Source organism: Microdochium trichocladiopsis (genome assembly GCF_020744255.1).
Source record: "Microdochium trichocladiopsis strain MPI-CAGE-CH-0230 chromosome Unknown B0I36scaffold_8, whole genome shotgun sequence".
NCBI lineage: Eukaryota > Fungi > Ascomycota > Sordariomycetes > Xylariales > Microdochiaceae > Microdochium > Microdochium trichocladiopsis.
The window spans coordinates 1,496,068-1,514,998 of record NW_025763551.1 but is presented as its reverse complement, the minus strand read 5'-3'; the positions used below and the strand labels follow the sequence as shown (position 1 = coordinate 1,514,998).

The window sequence follows — 18,931 nt, the reverse complement described above, 5'->3', positions numbered from 1 at the left end:
TTTGGAGCCAGTTGTCAGCAGGAGAGGAGCCCCTTGACGAAATGCTCGCACAGTCCTGCCCAAGACCGGTAAGGCGTTTCTGTGAAGCCCCCCATGTCCTCAGATTGAGAGAGTCTGCAGCTGGATGTCAGAACGCAGAGGCAGCAGGGTACACGGGTAGGGTTCCCAGCCTGGGGTGGGGAGGTGTTGTGTTGGGCCGCGGACCACTCCTTGTCCCGGAGACATGCGAGAAATGCGACGGCCCGCGCCTCGCACGAAGCGCCTGCACAGATAGCCCCAAGGAGCACGGACTAGCCCGTCAAGGAACAAGCCATCCATGCTGTCGCTCGCTTCCCCCGGATCCATCGGGCCTCGCAATTCCATGGAGGTGTACCTATGGTGGTGAAGCCGGTTCAGGTTGCTGCGCTAAAATGGCAAAGGCATCCTCAACCTGGTCTCAAACACCTCCGGAGGTGGTCAGTGTCCCAGAACCAGTCGGTATGATGACAGGAGGTGTTCGGCAGCAGGCAAAGGCCGGAACAGATCACAGACATGCCTTAGCTCCGTGCAAACAGTCGCAACAGCAGCCACCGCATCTGTGCTAGACGGGCGGCTAGGGACTGCTGGAGAGCACGCACGCCTTGGCTCGAGACCGTCACGTCACGGGCCGATGCGAGACATCAAGCGAGGCGGCATGGTCGGCCTCATCACGAGGGTCCGTCGTCCGAACAGGACCACTGATCGTTGGTGGCCGACGGGTCGGTGGTGCTGCTTGGCGCGGGGGTCCGATGGATCAAAGTGCCTGACCGACACGGACAGTGATGCCTAACGGGACAAGCAACACGATGGCGCTCGAATGGCTTGCACACGGGCCGCAACGCCTGGTTGTAAACGCGCAGTCGTGTCGGGGTGCTCAAAGTTGACAGGCGGAGACTGGAATCGAGGCAACCAGCCGCCAGGCAGGCACGAGCCAGGCAACAGACCCGCCCCACCTGGAGGGCAACCTCAACCCCAGAGGCCCCGCCCAGAAGGCAGCTCCTGTCCTGTACAGTAGCGCAGTGGATGCTGCCCAGGTGGCTCCAGTACCCGGCTACACCCTTCCCCCGTCACTATTTTCCAATTCACAACAGCATGGCTTGCAAGCCCCCAAACAGGTCAAGGCGACCACGACAGCATTCCAGGGTGGATCATGACGTTGCTACTGTAGGTCTTCGGTGTTCGAGGTGGCAACCTTGGTGCTCGACAGTCTCATAGGAGGCGGCCACATTCGTGCTCTGCCAAAGTCATGACAGCTCAAGCCACCAGTGCAGTGGCTGTCCAGGACTGGGGCATTGTCCAACCAGCCTTCGCGGGGGTAGGAGGGCTTCCTGTCTTTTGGACCCAGCCAGACGTCTGTTTGTGCGGCATGTTCTCAACTTCTACGACGCAAGATTTCATTTGCCAGGAATTCGTCGCAAAAACACCAACTTCCGCCGGATGTTGATTGCAGCTATCTACCAACTTCAGCTACCGAGGCAAGGTAGGTAAGGTAGGACGGCTTGAGCTAAATTCTCACCACCCCCAACACGTGGTCAAGGCACTCCCCGACCTGCCCTCGTTGCTTTGGCCAGCTCCGACTGTGCTGTGTTATCCGCGTACCGCTTGTAGATGGGCAGGTAGTGCTCCCGCTCGCTTGTCGTGTTCTTGACGCTGTCCCTGTTGGTAACGGCGTCCAGCCAGGTCCGCCATCTCGCCCACGCCTCCTGGTCATCGCGTTCCTCCTTGCTGCCGGGCTCCGGGATTGCCAGTCCACCCTTGAACTCGTCCAGCACCCAGGTCCGTACCGCCCACGGGGCCAGCACAATGTCCACGAGCCCAAGGTCCTCGCCGCCAAAGAACGGGCCTGGGCCACCGCCTTTGACTAGCTCCCGCGCAAACGTGAGCAGCGTGTCCCTGTACTCCCCGCGTAGCTTGTCGAGCTGCTCGGCCGCGGCCCGCTCGTCCTGACCCGACTCCGGCTGGAACTGCAGGAACCGGTGAAACGCCGGGATCACACGTGAGGTCACGTAGTCGGCCCAGATCCGAGCCCGGGCACGTTGATAATCTGCATCGTCGTCGCCGGCCTTGCCTTGCTGTTTCGGCGGCAAGATGTGCGGCTCATGCTCCGGATAGTGGTCCTCTAGGTACTCACAGACCACTGTCGACTCGTAGAGCGACCTCCCCGGCCCGACCTGCAGTGTGGGCACCAGGCCGCGCGGGTTGATGCTCATGAGCTGCTCACCTTTGTGATACGGGTTGACTTTATCCATACGCAAACAAAGTCAGCAAGCCGTCGTCGATCGCTACCGCAGCGCCTCTTCCACCGCCACCACCATCTGAAAAGACATTGGTGCTCGCAGCATGAAAGAAAAAGGCTCACCTTCGATGTACTGGTACGGAATCTTCTTCTCCTCGAGCGTGATCCACACCCGCTGCACAAACGGGCAGAACCACCCTGCGAAGAGCTTAAGTGGCTGCTCGTCGGCATGTTCCTGAACGGCCGGCGCATCATAATTAGCCATGGCTCTCCTTCAGTCCCTTTATTCACTACCACTTGTGGAAGGTCGCAATGCTCTAGGCCATGTGCATCGTCACATGGCCAGTCGGAATAACAGCTCTGTACCAGAAACCAAAACAAGTGGAGAAGGGGGGGAGGCAGTCTTACGTCTACAATCCTCTTCGCAGGCCCAGTGGCCACAGGGTGCAGGTCTGCATCTGGCAGAGGCATCCTCGTTCCAAGAGTGGTGGAGCTCGTGTGTCAATCGTGTTGCAGTAACGATCTGGACCTGCGCCTTTCGTTTACACCGCTCCAGGAGTTTTGGATTGGCTTCGAGGCGGGCGTTGTGAGTGAGCACCGGCCTCCTTCGACAAGTGTCCGGAGAAATAAAGAGTATGGATTTCTGGGAGTCAAGGGGCTATCAAGCTCGTAAATATGACGTGTTGTATTCGCCCACAGCTCTTCTGATTGAAGCTGATTACAAAATGCGGGGCTTCTCAGTTCCCCAGGTTTGGAGGAGTGACAGTTGAGATGGGTAGCGTAATGCCAGTATGGGGTTAGTCCTTCTACTACAAGCGACACTTACAGCAGCGGAATCTCTAAGGGTCCTAGTCACTCGCTCACAATAGCCACCGCTTTTTTGCAGTATACTGCTCCTTGGTTGAACTGCATTGTGCCCGATTGTCAGAGCAGCACGACCTGGCTGCGCACCGGCGGCACCATCAACCATTTTCTCACATGAAAGAATTGCAAGTGGTTTGATCACGCGATGCGGGGCTGCATCATCACGCCATCCAAGGCCACAAAATAGTCATCATACCATTTGTTCTGGCGAGATTTCTTTTAATTCAAAAATCGGTCCAAGTTTGGAACCTGGAAAGGAGCGGGCAGAGATGGACGCAATGGATATCCGACGAAAGACACTCAGCTGTATCACTACCAACGAGATCTTCTCCCTTATGAAACATTGAGATTGGTCCACCTCTACATCTGGGGTCGCGCAGATGGGTTTCAACCTTGGTCGGCTGTTGTGACCATGGCACCGTCTATCGACCTTTTCCCTTTTGCGGATGACATTGATCGTCTCTCCGACGAGCCCGGAGTCGCCACCTCATGAAATGCCGAGGCTGGGTTCTCGACGTCGGCCGTTGCCGCTGGATCAGTCAGGGTTGCGTTCCCAAGATCTACATGCTTCCAGTCCTCTGGGTTCTGGCGAGGGTGACCTCTACGACCTGCGTAGTGGTCGCCTATGTGATCGAAACGTTCCATCCCGGCGCTTTGACCCTTGGACTTGGTTTGGACAATCTTGTTGCAGAATCCACACCAGAATCGCTCGTCGTAATTTCTGCCCACCCGACAATGCTCGATTTTCAGGTCGATCTGATGGGGGTCTTTGATACCGTGCGCAAGCGTCAGATGCTGCTTAAATTCCTCCCGGCGTCCATCAATCTTGCCGCACGGCTCTGAGGGTGTAGATGGATGGCGCTCGTCGCATTTCCATATTTCCCGCATGAGGTGCTGGCTGTTCTCATGCCTCTTCCAATCGTTCTTGCTGCCGAAGCGCTTTGTACAGCCTGCGAATGTGCATCCAAAGGGTTTATCGTGTCGCTTCTCGTGTTTCCTTCACAGCACTTGGTTAGTGAGGTCTGCTTTAAGGACGCTGAGCGGGGACCACGATATACTGACCGAAGTTCACAACGCCTCGAAAAGGTTTTGACACAAAAGCGGCACCCAAAAGACATTTTCGAGCCAGTCGGGGCAATGGATACAGGCTCCTGCTTGGCCTCGTCGTCAGACGGGGGTGGAGATGTCTCTTTTTTGTATCCATGCCGCTCAAGGATGCCTCGGCGCTCCAGCACACCGAGAAGTCTGCTGACAGCAGCCTGGTCGCGTAGATCAACATCAAATCGCAACGGGTCTTCCAATTCTATCACATCCTCGTCGTCTAAGTCCAATACGCCGTTGCGTGGTAGGTCAACCTCGTTTGTCCCATGTGGCGTCACACCCTTTAGGAGGAGTTCATGGCTGCTACCAGGATCAATTGTGACAGGTACATGGTCGTGCTTGTCTGGGTCCATGGCATCATAAAGCTCTTCCGCTCCGCCCATGGACTCTCCCGGGATGAGAGTTGTATAAGGCGTACCATAGATGGCGTGTTCCATAGTATCGTGGTGCTCACTACGCTTCTTGTTTGGTGCTCTGGCGGTTGAGACAGCAGATTCGCCGTCTGTTCTTGATGGCCATGTCGCTTCCTGGTGGCTTCGTGCTGATGTGGGCTCAACCGTGCTCTGCTCTGGCATGGCTTGGACAATCATTTGCGACCTACGCAGCGCTTCCTTGGAATCTTCGAGCTCGCCGCTATGAGAAGAGGCCCAGGAGTCCAGAGGCAGAAGACCGTCCGCGTGCAAATTCGCAGTCATGTGAGAGTCTGCATGTCCTGGTTGCCCCATGGCTGCGTTCGGAGTTGGGGGTGTTGGACATCTGTAATTGCATGTCAATACTTTACTTTCCTCTTGTAGGCATGATAAGGGAACTGACTTGTGACGATACTGCTCAAGCTGTTCATCATTCAAGTGCACATCTTTGTGGACGCGCTTGATGTGGGCTCGGAAGTTGTCTGCCCGTGGCCAGAGCTTGTGCCTTTCGGTACACTTCTCCAGCGTACAGACGTATTTATACCCAGTACTTGGCTGTTCCGGATGACAACTACGGACGTGCCGTTCAAGATCGTTGGCAGTGCCGAATCCTTCCTTGCGCTTACAGCCAGTCACGTAGCACCGATGTGGTTTGGTATGGCGCGTGTGGTGCTTTCTGTTCAGAGACATTGATGGTCAGGTCCTCGCACGCAGCCACTCCATTAGGTCTACATTCTGACTTACCTCTTATCTGATCTGGTTTTCAACATTATTTTGCAAACACTGCACCACAAATCTGGCACGCTGGCGTTGCTTCTGTGTATAGCTGCTGAATCAGATATAGGTGGTGGACGCCATACCGGTTGGTTAAACTGGACCGGAGTTTGAGGTATAGGATCAAAGGACGAGAAGTCGAAACTTAGGCCACCAAAACCTCCAATGATGCTGCCAGTCTCCGTTACACGATCCAGACCCTCGTCACAGAGGGATGGGTCAGCAACGCTGTGCTGCGCAAAGCTCAAGTAGCCAGAATCTGATGGCAATGTGGCATTGATCATTGTCTCGGGCTCGGACGGAGTGACTTGATCACGATACCCCGAAAATGACTTGGTTTGGTGCATCAACTGTCCACCAGGAGCGCTCGAGACAGTTGAAGTCATGACCCAAGGGCCATCATTAGCCCCATACCATTCCGAGAGAGGATTCGGGAATCGTCCCAGTCTGTCAGGTGCATTCGAGACCTGGCTGAGGTCCCCGAGATAAGAGTCCTGAGCCGACATGGCTGGATATTATGACGGTTCCGTGGCAACACTTTTCGATGAGATTTAAGATAGAGCTGCGGACCAAGGATAGGGCTGTCGCCGCCGTGTAGTGCTTTTACATAACCAGACACAAAATTGGTGTGTAATCAGAGCGTCGTATCAATCTTGAGCACTGGGGACCTCGGTCACACAGGTTCACCGCACCACTTGGACAACGGGCTAAGTAGCAGGGTGGCCAGCTCTGGTTCGGGATGTTGCTGTCGTCATGGCCATGTTCTCAAGACGATCGGGAGTGAGGAATGTGGCTCAAGCTTGAGAAAATCAGCGTCGATTCCAAGACTGCGAATACGAAAACGTGAATAATTACATGTGCTCGTGGTCCTCCGCCCAAATTCTTGTACACAACTACTTGATCTGCAGGGGCCAAGAGCCGTCGCATCGGGGGAAATAGCCGGCTTTGGGAGTTCCAAATGGGCAGGAAATGCGCAGCACAAAAGGCGAGGGCTGCAATGCGCAACGACAGAAACAGGCAGCAGCTTGCGGGAGGCGGAACAAAGTGGACAATGTGGCTGCCGTCCCGGGTTTCAGCGTCGAGTATGTGACTCGCACCGAGTGGTATTGCAGATTCTCCTTGCCGCGGGGGACACGAAGAATGGCGGATCAGAGGAGGGATGGAAAAGTCAAGAAAAGAGGCCGTTCGAAGGTGGTGGGATGTGACGTGGGTTGGAGGGTGGCGGAGGGAACGGGAGGAGGGCACGCATGTGCCCAGTCAATGGTTGTGCCAAGGCAAGGCAACCACGGCCGCCCAGGAGTCGCCCGCCGCGCACCAGCACCCCAGAAAATAAGGCAACCACACCCAAGCCACCACCACCGCTTTCGAGCTTGACATAATCATGCATGCACACACATGCAATCGCGCATGGCTTGTTCGACGACAAAGCATGCTTCTTATCAACGACACGCTGCAGTCATTGACTGTACGAGCTCGCAGAATACCCCAGCATGACAGACGTGAATACCACCAGACGCCTCATGTTCGCGATGGCGTCCCTGCAATTGAGCTCCAGCCCGGCACTGCACCTCTCGCCCCAGCGTGTCTCATGCGAGTCGTAGTGATTGTCGTTCATTGCTCGATGAGATCGACTCGATGCAGAGACAGCAGCCTGCACAGTTGACACAATATGATGGCAGCTCGTGGCCCAGCTGCGCATCCTCTTATAGAGCGGATGGCAATGTCGTTAAGCTTAGTGCTGCCGACTCCACCCTTCCTCAGGGAACAGCAGATATACACCTGGGCAGGGCCTGGTGCTGGCCACCCTGCACACCAACTTTACAAGACGAGGTCACACGAGCAATCAAGGAATGACTCCTCCGACTTTATCAGACTGGCCGAGGCGCTACCCCGTTTGGGGGTCATGCCGTCCGCTTGGTCTTGATGCTTTCTTCGAATCAAACAACATAGGCGTGTCATCCGAATTCTGCGAAGCCGCACGCGCTGAGGTGCAGTTGACGGGGTACGTGCAGCAGGCCTTGCATGGGCAGCTATGCTCGTTTCCTTCCCAGATGTCGCCAAACGTAGTGCTTCACGCGCGTACCCGTGTCGCACGTGCTTAACACGATTCTGTTTGAACAGTCGAGACCAAATCTTGTCAGATGACACACTAGATCAGCCAGGGCCCGAGGGCCCATATGCCATGCAGCGTGATTCGAATTCGATTATCTGCGGCAGAAAGCCTGGAGATGTGTGCTTGTTCCAGCGAGAGCGAGAGTTGGCGGCCACAATCTTTCTTCAACTAATATTGGGCACTTATTGTATGGCTCTTGACGACGCGGTGCCTTCGTAACCCGCAGCCCAGCTTCAGTCTACGAATGGAAGAAATTCGACGGTTACCATGACAAGCATTTGAATGACCTATCACCTCGCGCTCGAGCCTCATCATCTCTGCACAGCGGTCTGCAAGTAAACCCACCGGTCACGGGATGTTGCACAACATGACCTCTCAAGGGCAAGTAAACCCAGGCATATGGTGATGTATATGTCTTGCACACCTTTGGATGAGACATTCGACCAGCACTGATTATATTGATGTCGGCGCAGAGCTCAGAACGAAGGGACCTTTTGAAACCAGACCACTGTTGACACTGTAGCCTACCTCACAGACAGTATCAAACACTTGGCAAGTTTTTGTTCTATAAAGAGCCATGGGATTTCTTGTCATCAACGAACCTGTCTGTTCTCTGCGCGACAGAACTTGTCTTCCAAGCCACAAAACATGAGCCCTCGGCGATCTCAATCGTGGCCACGAAGGAAAGAACAAGGACACAAAGGAGATCTGGCGTACAACGACGCCAAAGGTCACTCTTGGGGAATAAGGCCATCCAATCACGAGCATTTCGGGGGTCTACCGTGGCACCCAAGAAGAACCAGCCCCAAGAAGCGGACGACAGGCAGTCCATGTTGATCTCGGCAAGCCACCATACCTCTCGATGCACGTCAACCAACGATTGCTCCGTCAGACAGGACCAGCCACGACACCAACACAACGATGTGCGACTTCGACGAGTTCATGTTTGAGTGCGGTCACGCCGTGTACCGCCTGAAATGCTACTGCCATTTTGCACGCAACCACCCGCAGCACAAGTGCGCACGAGTCCAGTTCCTGCGCGCATCGTGGCTGCAGACCGGCCGTGTTTGCGAGAACTGCGAGAGAGCCGGCGTGCGGGTTGTCGACGGGCGTGTGGTTCAGCCAAGCGCAAGTTGAGCCTACTCCAACGTGCTGGAGTTCTCCGTCAAGCAGCGAGCGGTTATGCCTTGTCTATATCAGCTGGTTTTGGCACCGGCCACGGATGCGTACTCGATATATTGATGGAGGCACAGGCATAGGACAAGTGAGACCATATGCTGCAGGTGGCGGGAAGGACCTTGGTACACATGGCGGCGTGGCTCGGAGCGAATCATATTCCGGCCAACATGGAAGCGGTAGAGCCGGGGAGGTATTGGTCAACTAGATACTGCCGTAGTCTGAGGTCACCACTGCGGAGTGTATGGTCATCGGCTTCATAATGATCAAACAACAAGGCCTTTCGGTGAAGACCATAGCATCCCAAGGTTCATGAAAACAGGTATTTCCTCCGAGGCTCGATTGCCCGTTAGAAATAGCAACTTGACAACATGTATCAAGGAGATCGAACAACGCAAATGCCGGACAAGCACTCAATACTGCATTCCCACTTGCGCGCGGACGTAATGTATCAACGCTCTTGTAGTTTCGGGCTACTGGGAATAATAGTTCAAGTGTGTATGCAGTTTCCGCAATGACCGAGTCACCGAGCGTTCCATAGCTTGGGCTTCATTCCGTCCCGGCTTGCACTATGGCTCTTGAATAATCGCTCTTAACGTCCAGTCCGTGCAGCTGGGAGACATGATGACTGCCATGCATTATGCATATGAGATCCAGCCATCGTGACATTCATCGATAAGCCAGTGCCACAGATCGACTGGAGCTTAACGCTCGATTTCCCGAGCCGTCGTCACTTGCAGAAGACCCCAAAGATCACAGCCAGCAAGCCAGACATGTATATCCACGTTGTTTCACACACACAAAGGGTCACGGCCACGGAACGATGTCTCAAATAAATCAGATTCGTCGATGGAGAAAAGAAAAAGGCCGGATCTACTCGGTGTTGGTGGCACCCTCCACGATGCCGACGACGTTGTAGCGCTTCGAGAAGAAGGTGTCCCAGTCGTTCAGGACGCCCTTCTCCTTGTCATCCAGGTCTTGCCATTCGGGCTTGACGTCTTCTGCTTTTGTGGACGTCTTGGCGAGCGCGCGTGAGGCGTCCTTGCCAGCGAAGACTGAGAAGGATCGGGTCAGCCGGAAAAGTATAAGTCTAGAGAAACTTGAGGGGGCCAGAAGGAAGAAGGATTTCTGCGAGGGGATCTGGCACCAAGCCAAACGCTGGGAAGCTAGGTAGGTATGGGGGACACCAGGGAAGTGCGTGTCTCGGAATGATCTGAAACCCTTGTGTTTGCAGAGCGAGGATGGGACACCTACCATTGTAAGAACCACCCGTCTGGTAGGCCTTGTTACCAGTCACATCATATACCTTGCCCTGGGAGATCGCACAACGGTCAGTGTCAGGTCGATTGGTCTGTTCCACGCATGGGTCCATGAGAGAAATGTGATCAGGTCAATCTGAGAAGCTTGTGAGCTGGAACCTCGGTTAGATACCTACCTTGATGGCGACATATGCCTTCTGTCCCTCAGAACCTGCACGATTGCGGAGTTAGCACACAGTCGCCCTGTGAGTTGAGAGTGAGGCTGCCGGCAGCGAGCTTCTGCAAAACGATCCGCGGTGACTGTAAGAAGTATTCGGGCTCATACCGTTGGCCCTGGCGAGCTCCTCGAGGGAGATGGGGTCATTCTTGGGCGGGTCGAGGTTGACGGGCTCCTTAGGCTCGAACTTGCCACCCATGGTGAATGTGTTGCGCTCGTTCTTTGATGATGGCGGGGTAGGAGTGCGAGCTCGAAGTGTACAAGAGGCTTCCGGCCGGTAATTCAAAAGGATGGACGGATTCCTGGAACCGTGACTGATCTAGAGCGTAAACGCTTCGCGGTGTGTCGTGAAGCTGAAGATGAAGTGCCCCGCTTAAGAAAGCGGCCGTGAAGTGCTGCCGAGGCTCGTCCAATGAGCCTCCGATTTGGTGATGGCGACACTGCACGAGGCGCGGTGGAGAAGTCGCGGGGGCAGTGCGAGATACAGGCGCAGCACGCCCCGGAAGGCAGCTTCGCACGGAGTCACGCACGGATTGACCCGCCGACCTCCATAGTATCCAGACGTCACTCTGATAATTTTGGAGAGCTCGGGCTGCAGCAATCACGATCACGACAGCCTTGTACGCCGCCCATTGTCCTGATCGCCATTAGAGGACATGCAGCACCTCTCCGGCTCCGACGCCTCGATATAGGAGCGCAGACCAGTCTCTTTCCTCCCACGCGATCGTGACTCGAGGGCGTGCGCGCGCGATGTTCGCCCCAGGCCTCCGCGGCGCAATGCGCTCCAGCCATGGCAGCCTCCGCCTGGCGCAAAGCGCAACGGGGATGCAGCCGGCGTTCAGCGACATGTTTCTCGCAACGGCCACGCGGAATCGCCACGCCACTGTCATTGCGACCTTGATGCGTCAAGCCCAGGTACGGTGGCAGTCCGACTCGACAAACTCGAAACGGCCCCACCAGCAGCCACCACCACCGAAACAGAAGCCATTGACGAAAGAGGAGGTCTTCCACGTCCTAAAGAAAGGCTTGGACTTCAGACCCCTCATGAGGGCATTCACGGGCTCTGGCTTCCGCAAGCTGTACAGGCAGAGCCCCGAAGAGCTTGTGATTGCGCTCGGACTGTAAGTGAGACGGGGGAATTCGCTGCCCTCTTGGAGACGAACCATGGCATGTAGTTGTGTTGTGTACTGACGCTTCCCTCACTTTCTGCGCGCCCGCCCCCGGCCACACAGACTGGCATTCATCAGCATAGGCATCGTGATGCTGGTATACCAGTACTTCACCTACTTCCAATCCTCGCAGTTCACCGTCTTCCCCGACGACGTCGCGCAGTCCCTCCGCCGGGCCCTCTACTACACAAACTACTCCCCCGAGCCCGCGCTCGCCATGAAGTGGTACAACAAGGCCATCGAGCAGTGCAAGGCGCATGGGATCGACCCGTTCCACGACGAGATCATGGGCATCCGGATCCAGATCGCGCAGTGGCTCGAAGGCCTCCACTCGTACAAAGGAGCGATCCAGGTCCTCGAGGAGCTCTTCAAGGCTTGCAACGGCTGGATGGACAAGTTTGAGCAGATGGTCCGGGACGGCAAGGTGGGCAAGGACGGCAAGCTGACTGTCCCGCTGGAGGAGGCCGCTCTGAGCCCGAGGATGCAAAAGGCCCTGGAGCAGGCCAAGGAGAAGGCCAAGGACCCGGATAAGCCCGACACTCTTCTCGAAAAGCAGCTCGAGTACGAAACCTTGTGGAGAAAACGCAACAGGATCCTGGCGATGATGGTCAAGATCAACACCAAGCTTGGTGACCTCTACGCCGATCCTCATGTGCTCGAGAACGACCTTGCAGGGGAGCGCCTGGTATGGGCGGTCGAGACCACCCTCAAGGAGCTTCACAGAAGACAGACAGAAGGAGTAAAGGAAGGCGAAGGACCATGGTTCACCGAGGAGGAACTAGGGGCTGAGCTGGAGAGTGAGTGATCAACTACCGAAGTGGCAAAAACAGAGCATGACGTGCATCGATGCTGACCAAAACACCACACAGGGCTCGGCCAGCACTACGAGTCAAAGTCATATCACTACCTCGCGGCGCCTGCCTTCCTGCAGGCCATCACGCTCTCGCCCAAGGATAGCTGCCATACTGCAGTCATAAGTCAGTCACTCTGCCCACCTCTGGTTCATGATTTGCCCCCCCCCCCTTTTTACCCCTCCCCATCCTCCATAGGAGTCCTGACCATATCACACAGTGAACAATCTGGCCATCTCCCTGGCGCAGCAACCCATCAGACCCCCAATCAACGCCCAGGCTGCAGGATCATCACCACATGCACAGCCACCCACGCGGCAGTCTCTGCTTGCGAGTGCCCGCCAATGGGCGCTCCAGGCTAAGGCCACATCTGAGAAGGTCCAGGGCGAGGCCCGCACCGAGGAATGCGACGCGGCCTGCGCCGTCGCCTTGTGCAATCTAGGCACAATTGCGAGCATGGGTGGCGACGTTATGGAGGCGAGGCGCTGGTTTCAGGAGAGCCTTGCCATGAGCAAGAAACTGAACTTCCCCGAGGGTGTGGACCAGGCTCAGGCGGGTCTGGACTTGCTGGATAGGCCTTCGGCCCAGACGACCACGACGAATCGGTAGGAGGCTGGTGCTGAATGGGCCGTTTCGGCTTCGGTAGCGGAATCGACCGCTTTTGGATGTTGTATGGACGACATATTCCATTTGCTTGTCTGGCAAGCCGAGCCGGTCTTGTTGTTTGATAGTGTAAGACACTCACCTGTATACCAACACTTGCATGAACCCTCTACCATCGAATTGACGAGCCCCGGTGGCGGTATTTACTTGAGATGTGCGACTGAGATGCCCAGTCCAAGCTCCCATTGGGGGGGTGGCAAAGGCGCACTGGTTAAAAGTGCCAGGGGGGTTTCGTCGTCTTGTGGCAGGTGACATATATCTCAATGCCTAGTAGTTGTGATATTCAATCGTGATTCGACAACCCCCTGGGACTTTGGTATCATCACTTGCGTGGGCCGAGGTCCAGCAGTCAGTCAAGTGCTGGCCTGTCCAGAAAATCACGATGTGTGTGGTTCGTGACTGCTTATACCGAGGAGTGAGGGCATTGATGACGAGTAATGTCACAGCCACCACACGACGCGTGGCCCTTTTTGAGCGAGTGAGTGAGAGAGAGCGCGCGTCGATGGTCCAACGGCGATTGAGCTTAACACCGAGGACTTTGGGCCAAGCAGCCATGCATGGCTCATAACTCATAAAGTCGGAGTCATATTTTCTTCCTTGGCGTGCCGCCTTGGCTCCCCGGGCCGGGGGGATCGTCGGCTGCAGAACAACGGCCGGAGATAGCAAAGCTGACTGCTGCCGGGGATTTGCTTTTGCGGGAGCGGGGAGGGGGGTTAGAGAAAGCAACATGTCGCCAACCGTGGGACCGACATTGACGTTATCTGACGGCCATGCCGGCTCGCCGTCCATCGGGACTCCCGCCCATAGCCCAAGCATGTGATGTGCGATTCAGCAAGCAAAGCCCGGTGCGCCGCACTCAAATCCCGAGAGAGCGCCGGGTGGGGGGAGGGGATGGGGAGTGTTACACAATCGACAACTCGCGGAATGGGAGCGGCCAAGTTCCCTGCCCTCGTCACCAACTGGTGTTAAGTTATCGAAGGTTCAGAGAGAAACAACGGCGGTCTGGGGCTTGCAGTAGTCCCTGCGCCCTTTGGCATTGTTGGGGCCGCGCGCCCATGATGCCATCCCGCACTCTGGCTGCTCTCTCTGTCATGCACTGTCACCCCGGAATCAGGCCGTTCTCACACACACACACACACACACAACCACACACACTGACAGGCGTCCTGCCTGGGCCGCCGCAAAAAGGCCCGTGCAGGGGCACCGGCGGATGCGGCGTCGAAGGCGGAACGGGGCCAAAAGATACGTGCTGGCTGTGCGGCTGCGTTTCGTGCAGGCGCAGGTGCGGGTGCAGGTGTAGGTGCAGGTGATGGCCACTTCTGATGCCACCAGGCAGCTCCGGCAAGAGTCACTCTGCCGTCCGACGCGGCATTCCGTGCGACGTGAACTAGCACGATGGCGGACTAGATAGCGACGCCAGCCAATCCAGAGTGCAGGCGAGCAGGCATGGACGAGCCGAAGGTGCATGCGAGGGTGGAGCCGCCTGGCTTGCTAAGCCAGCACACTTGCAGGCCTGTTCCTGAGGTAATCGTCCCCACTTTCTCAAGGGTGGCAGGTTATTTTGGGACATACCCCGGTCGGCTCGCCAGCCGAATCCTGGGGTAGATCGTGCGGCCCCTTTCCCTCACTGTCGGGACCTTGGGATGGAGGAAGCCAGCGCTTCAACGCCGCCGTCTCGTCACCTCGGACAAGACGTACAGGCGAGCATCGTCTCTGCTGGGAGCATCCTCGTCGTGCTTGCCTGTGAAGTCCTCGCGCCCTCGGCGTTGAGGGTTGGCCCAACAAGGGTACAGCTCCCGCAGCCGAGTGCTCGCTGTGCCTGAGCCAGTCGTCTGCGAAAGGTCGATAGAACTGCAGAACTGCAGAAAAGCAGAAAAAACTGGCAGAGAGCCAGATGAAGAAGCCGCAGTGGTGTGACCAGGGTCAGTCTATTTCGGCCGATGTGGGCTTGACCGAGCCGCACCGCACCATTGTTGCTGAACCTCCCGCATTGGGGTCCGTTCTGGAAGATCGGGGTCGCGGTGCTCATGCACCTGCAGGCCACCGCCCAGGCTGCAATCGCCAAGTCCGCCTTTTCCTATGGGGGCCGACTCGTCTGACCAATCGTGCAAAGCCAAGAGGCGGTAAAAGTCGCCCGTGGCGGAGCACGGCCTGCCAGAGCAATATCGAACACCATGACCCTGATGATGCACAATGGGGAACAGCACCCCACCCCCCAGCTCAGAGGTGGGCACGATGGATGCGTGATGGGGCGTGTGTGGAGCAACTAGTCCTGTTGGTGGGATGGCCGAGGGGGTGGGTTGGCACATGGTCATGGTCTCGAAGGTCGTCCATTCCGGCCCCTCCTTCGGAGACGTCCCTGCCCAGCAGTAGTTTGGCAGCACCCCAGAACGAAGACTCAGGTATACAGCCCCAATACAAAGGCGGTACTTCGAGGTCAGCAGCTCCGGCGGAAGTCCATTGAATGCCTGCCAAATACGACGATGGCGCTTCTCTTGCTTGCCTTTTCCTGACGCGGCCCGATGCGGTTGGATGCGGCCTGGTGCGATATACATTCATTCCGCTCCATCTTGGCTCCTAAGCAATGCTGCAGCATAGTGTGCAATTGACATCGATTGACACAATTGCCATATTACCACTGTGGGACTTTGGCTGAGGTGAAGGGCAGCTTGGTTCTGCTCAGAGGCCTCTGCTGTAGCACCCACTCCATGTCGGACGAGCGAGCGCGGCTTCCGCCCCGATAGGCAGCCATCTGCATGGCTCGTCTTCCCCAAGGGAGAACTTGAGGCGAAACTCTTGTGGAAATTTATTGTGGAAGGGGCCCCGCCAGCCACTTGAGCTAGGTGAATAAATGCTAAGGTTCCACCATGCAAAAACCATAGGCAGCTTGTCCAAATCTGCAGCAGAGCTGCTGTGCTGATTGAGCGGGGGTGCTATGTAAGCATGACCCATCGAACAGGGTTCATGGCTGCGCGATGGTTGATGGTTCCGGGTTCCAACTACCGGTGCGCCATATTGCAATGTGAAAGAGTGGCCAGCTTTATGCGTGTGTGGTCTATCGGGACTTCACAGGTAGTTTGCAAAGCTCTGTCGCCTCGACCAAGTCGGTATTGCAGGACCAGCCCTCAGAGAACTTCAACAGTTTGTTGGTGCAACATTCGGAGCTTGGTAGGTCGACCAACAAAGGTCGATTTCATTTGAAATAGTGAAGTTGTTGCGCAGCATGGATCGAACTGTTGCAGGCATTGATTGGCTGCACATATATCATCGCCTCTTGTAGCTGGCTGCGGGTCGTATGGGCTTGCGCATGCGGATGCGGTAGATCGAGGCTCTCTGAACAATGCCTGGATATGGACATAATTTGGCCAGGGTAAGATGGAGTTTCGACCAGGACCACAAAAGAGATATGCGACAAGGGTCATTTCGTTGCACACCCCTAGATTGGGCGGTCCCCTGATGCATCAACTAGCGTCGCACACTTTGACAAATACAGATGTGATGGCGTCAGGCCCTAGTGCGGCCCCGTGTGGACTGACACTGTACAGCAATGGCATATTGACGATGGACGTTGATCAGTCGTTCCCCAGCCAGCCTGTGTTCAATGGTCGCGTATGAGCCATGAGAGGTCGTTCAAGACCAGCTTTTCGATATGAATCTTGTTTGCTTCCCCAACGAGAAAACAACGAGCTTTAACGGCATGGTCACGGAAAGTCCATTGATCAGAGCCGGGAGCATAATGATTCCGTGTGGCTGAAGATCTCACGCCTGGAGCTTTTTCTCCTCGGCGGTGGACCCGCATGCCAAGTCTAAGCGAGAACCACTCCGTAGGCAGAAATGAAGTCATTGCCCTTTCTCACACGAACTGCAAGGCGAAGAGCATCTGTTGGTGGAAAGTGTGCCATTCTGGCGGGCCAGGTACGTGGCTGTCGTACCCTGGCACAGCTTGGCCGTTTGTGTGGAAGGGATGTCGGTGGCCAACCGGGATCGGCCGAATGCTATTCGACGGGGCACGCCGTGCCCGGCAATATGCTGTTCTCGGACGGAGAAATGCTGACAAAACAAGCACCAAGTTCCATACAGTAGCGTGTCGCGAGTGAGGGCTGTGAGTTGGCTTTGGCACTTTTGTCGTGAACCTATAATCAGGTTCGGGATCACGGGCAGCTCAAGCGAAGACCAGGATGGTTCGGCAGAGGGGTCCCGATAGCTTCCTCGTCTGACCATGAGCCTGTTCAAGTAGCAGACGAGTATTGTTCAGTGGGGGACAGGGGACAGAGTCTATCAGGACTATGAGGACTGCCGAGTGCCTACGAGAAGAGAGGTACCCACTTTGTGCTTGGCGACTTGGGTCATTTGGACCCTACGCCAGAAACGGCAAGGTGAGGAACCGGGCAACGTGGTTTCGACAGATGGAGAGCTATTTCCAGTAGGTCTCCGTGGCGGTCGCCATCTGTGCAGACTGCCTGCTGGAAAGGCTTGGCAGATTCGAGAAGCAACAATTCTGAGAAGGCTACCAGGAGAGGTTAGCTGGGAAGGCTGCCTGTGGGAAAGTCGGCCGTCCGTTGTCCCCAAGGAACACGGGGATACCTGGAGGGGACATCGAGCTGCTCGCTGGGGATGCCTCGGGGTCGGCCAGGCCAGGTCAGGCAGGCTCCTTGCGTGCGGTATGTCCGTTCAGAGAGACCCGCCGAGCGGGATGGCAGGGCTGCAGCAGGCTAGGCGGGTGCAGGCCACGACTCCACGGCGCGGGTGGCTCGGTCGATGCTGGCTCTGCGGCTGCATGCGATGGTGGTGACAGGATGGCGTGCAGGGGGGGCTTGCGGGCTGATCACCACACCATGTCCCAAGGGTGCAGCGCAGTGGGCGAGGGTGGCCGTGATGCAACAACGACAGTCCCAGGCCAGGCGATGTCGGGACAGGCACGTCTAGCACATGCATGGTGTGGCCACTAGGCCGTTCAGTCCATGTCAGCATATAATGCACCCGTCGCTCCTTCCCGCAGTGGACGCCTAGTGCTCCTTCCAGTTTTCTTGATTCACGAACGAAGCTCCTCCTCTTCAGCCGTAGATCTGCTCTCCCAGGACCGCGACACGCGCCCACAGACATTGAAAAGCGCCAGCCAGCATCTCGCCCCGCCTTCTCTCGGAAGACCTCCGTCTCCAGCCCAGCAGCTGCCCTCACTTTGTGCGCGGCAGGTGGAACCGCACAGATGGACAACTCGCGCAACAACAGCACAAGCCATCTTGCTCCTAGCCTACCATTTTCCTACATGTATGGCGAGGCAGAGCACTATCATGACTCGCCCAGCACTTCCTCGTCCACGAGTCCTGTCGATTCCGGGGTAAGACTTTCTGCATCCTGTCGCCTGATTGCGACCCGTCCCAAAACCGCCCGCTCGGTCACTAATATCCTGGCAGTACGACATACAGTACAGCGGGTACTACGCTTCAGAAAACTTCAATCCTTCTGCCGACACGGCGTCTGCGGAAAACCAAGAGAATGCCCCAAAGGCAAAGCGGAAGCGAGAGAACCGATACAAGAACGCTCCGCCGTCAGTCCTTTCGGTGAGTCCCCAGTCCACTCCTGCAGGCGCAAGCGATCGAGTGGCACAGACCCTGACATGTTATCTTGTCAAAATCAGCGCCGTCGAGCTCAGAATAGGGCCTCGCAACGAGCATACAGAGAACGCAAGGACCAGCGCATCAAGGATCTCGAGGTGCTACTCAACGAGGCTCAGCAGAAGAACGACGTGCTCAGTCAGGCATACGCCAACCTGCAAGCAGAGTATGTCAAACTCAAAAGCGACCAGGATACCACACTGCAATACCAACATGAGCCGCTTGCATACGACCCGTCTGTCAGCCAGCCGAATGCTGCCATGAACCTCTATATGTTCTCAGATACCGTAGAGTATGCTCACGGCGCGGCGCCGGATGGCTGGTCTTGAGGCGCATTACGCCCGGCGCTGAAGAACTCGACACTTTGGTGTTCCTTTCGATATTGATGCCTTTTACGGAGACCAACGAGATATTGAGTACACGACGACGGACAAGGATATGGTCTAATGCAGGAAATCAAGCAAG

General features: G+C 56.3%; 6 protein-coding genes across 6 annotated transcripts; 2 read left to right on the top strand and 4 right to left on the bottom strand.

The window, feature by feature from the left end:
* Positions 1 to 1,550: 1,550 nt before the first annotated feature.
* On the bottom strand, positions 1,551 to 2,725 carry B0I36DRAFT_247934 (putative glutathione S-transferase; the record flags this gene model as incomplete). The annotated part of the gene is made up of 3 exons (XM_046150346.1): positions 1,551 to 2,257; positions 2,378 to 2,489; positions 2,663 to 2,725. The coding sequence occupies 3 exons, from the start codon at positions 2,723 to 2,725 to the stop codon at positions 1,551 to 1,553; spliced, it is 882 nt and encodes a 293-aa protein (XP_046009363.1).
* Positions 2,726 to 3,505: 780 nt separating this feature from the next.
* B0I36DRAFT_352048 (uncharacterized protein) lies at positions 3,506 to 5,909 on the bottom strand (the record flags this gene model as incomplete). The annotated part of the gene is made up of 4 exons (XM_046157072.1): positions 3,506 to 4,115; positions 4,181 to 4,975; positions 5,033 to 5,305; positions 5,374 to 5,909. 4 exons carry the CDS (start codon positions 5,907 to 5,909, stop codon positions 3,506 to 3,508), a joined length of 2,214 nt encoding a protein of 737 aa, XP_046009362.1.
* A 3,603-nt stretch (positions 5,910 to 9,512) lies between these two features.
* On the bottom strand, positions 9,513 to 10,755 carry B0I36DRAFT_329975 (cytochrome b5-like heme/steroid binding domain-containing protein). The gene is made up of 4 exons (XM_046154781.1): positions 10,277 to 10,755; positions 10,128 to 10,162; positions 9,947 to 10,004; positions 9,513 to 9,747 (listed from the first exon to the last, which is right to left on the bottom strand). The coding sequence occupies exons 1-4, from the start codon at positions 10,365 to 10,367 to the stop codon at positions 9,566 to 9,568; spliced, it is 366 nt and encodes a 121-aa protein (XP_046009361.1). The 5' UTR covers positions 10,368 to 10,755; the 3' UTR covers positions 9,513 to 9,565.
* A 163-nt stretch (positions 10,756 to 10,918) lies between these two features.
* B0I36DRAFT_365750 (uncharacterized protein) lies at positions 10,919 to 12,797 on the top strand (the record flags this gene model as incomplete). The annotated part of the gene is made up of 4 exons (XM_046159191.1): positions 10,919 to 11,289; positions 11,401 to 12,134; positions 12,207 to 12,314; positions 12,409 to 12,797. 4 exons carry the CDS (start codon positions 10,919 to 10,921, stop codon positions 12,795 to 12,797), a joined length of 1,602 nt encoding a protein of 533 aa, XP_046009360.1.
* A 1,035-nt stretch (positions 12,798 to 13,832) lies between these two features.
* Positions 13,833 to 15,166, bottom strand: B0I36DRAFT_352045 (uncharacterized protein; the record flags this gene model as incomplete). The annotated part of the gene is made up of 4 exons (XM_046157071.1): positions 13,833 to 13,879; positions 14,011 to 14,254; positions 14,534 to 14,683; positions 14,885 to 15,166. The coding sequence occupies 4 exons, from the start codon at positions 15,164 to 15,166 to the stop codon at positions 13,833 to 13,835; spliced, it is 723 nt and encodes a 240-aa protein (XP_046009359.1).
* Positions 15,167 to 18,057: 2,891 nt separating this feature from the next.
* On the top strand, positions 18,058 to 18,795 carry B0I36DRAFT_365749 (uncharacterized protein; the record flags this gene model as incomplete). The annotated part of the gene is made up of 3 exons (XM_046159190.1): positions 18,058 to 18,189; positions 18,266 to 18,412; positions 18,490 to 18,795. The coding sequence occupies 3 exons, from the start codon at positions 18,058 to 18,060 to the stop codon at positions 18,793 to 18,795; spliced, it is 585 nt and encodes a 194-aa protein (XP_046009358.1).
* Positions 18,796 to 18,931: the final 136 nt, after the last annotated feature.

Coding starts and splice junctions, on each gene's coding strand:
- B0I36DRAFT_329975 (XM_046154781.1), bottom strand. CDS start 10,367: ATGGGTGGCAAGTTCGAGCCTAAGGAGCCCGTCAACCTCGACCCGCCC. Junction 10,163..10,276: donor GGAGCTCGCCAGGGCCAACG/GTATGAGCCCGA, acceptor GCAATCGTGCAG/GTTCTGAGGGACAGAAGGCA. Junction 9,748..9,946: donor GACGGGTGGTTCTTACAATG/GTAGGTGTCCCA, acceptor GATCCTTCTCAG/TCTTCGCTGGCAAGGACGCC.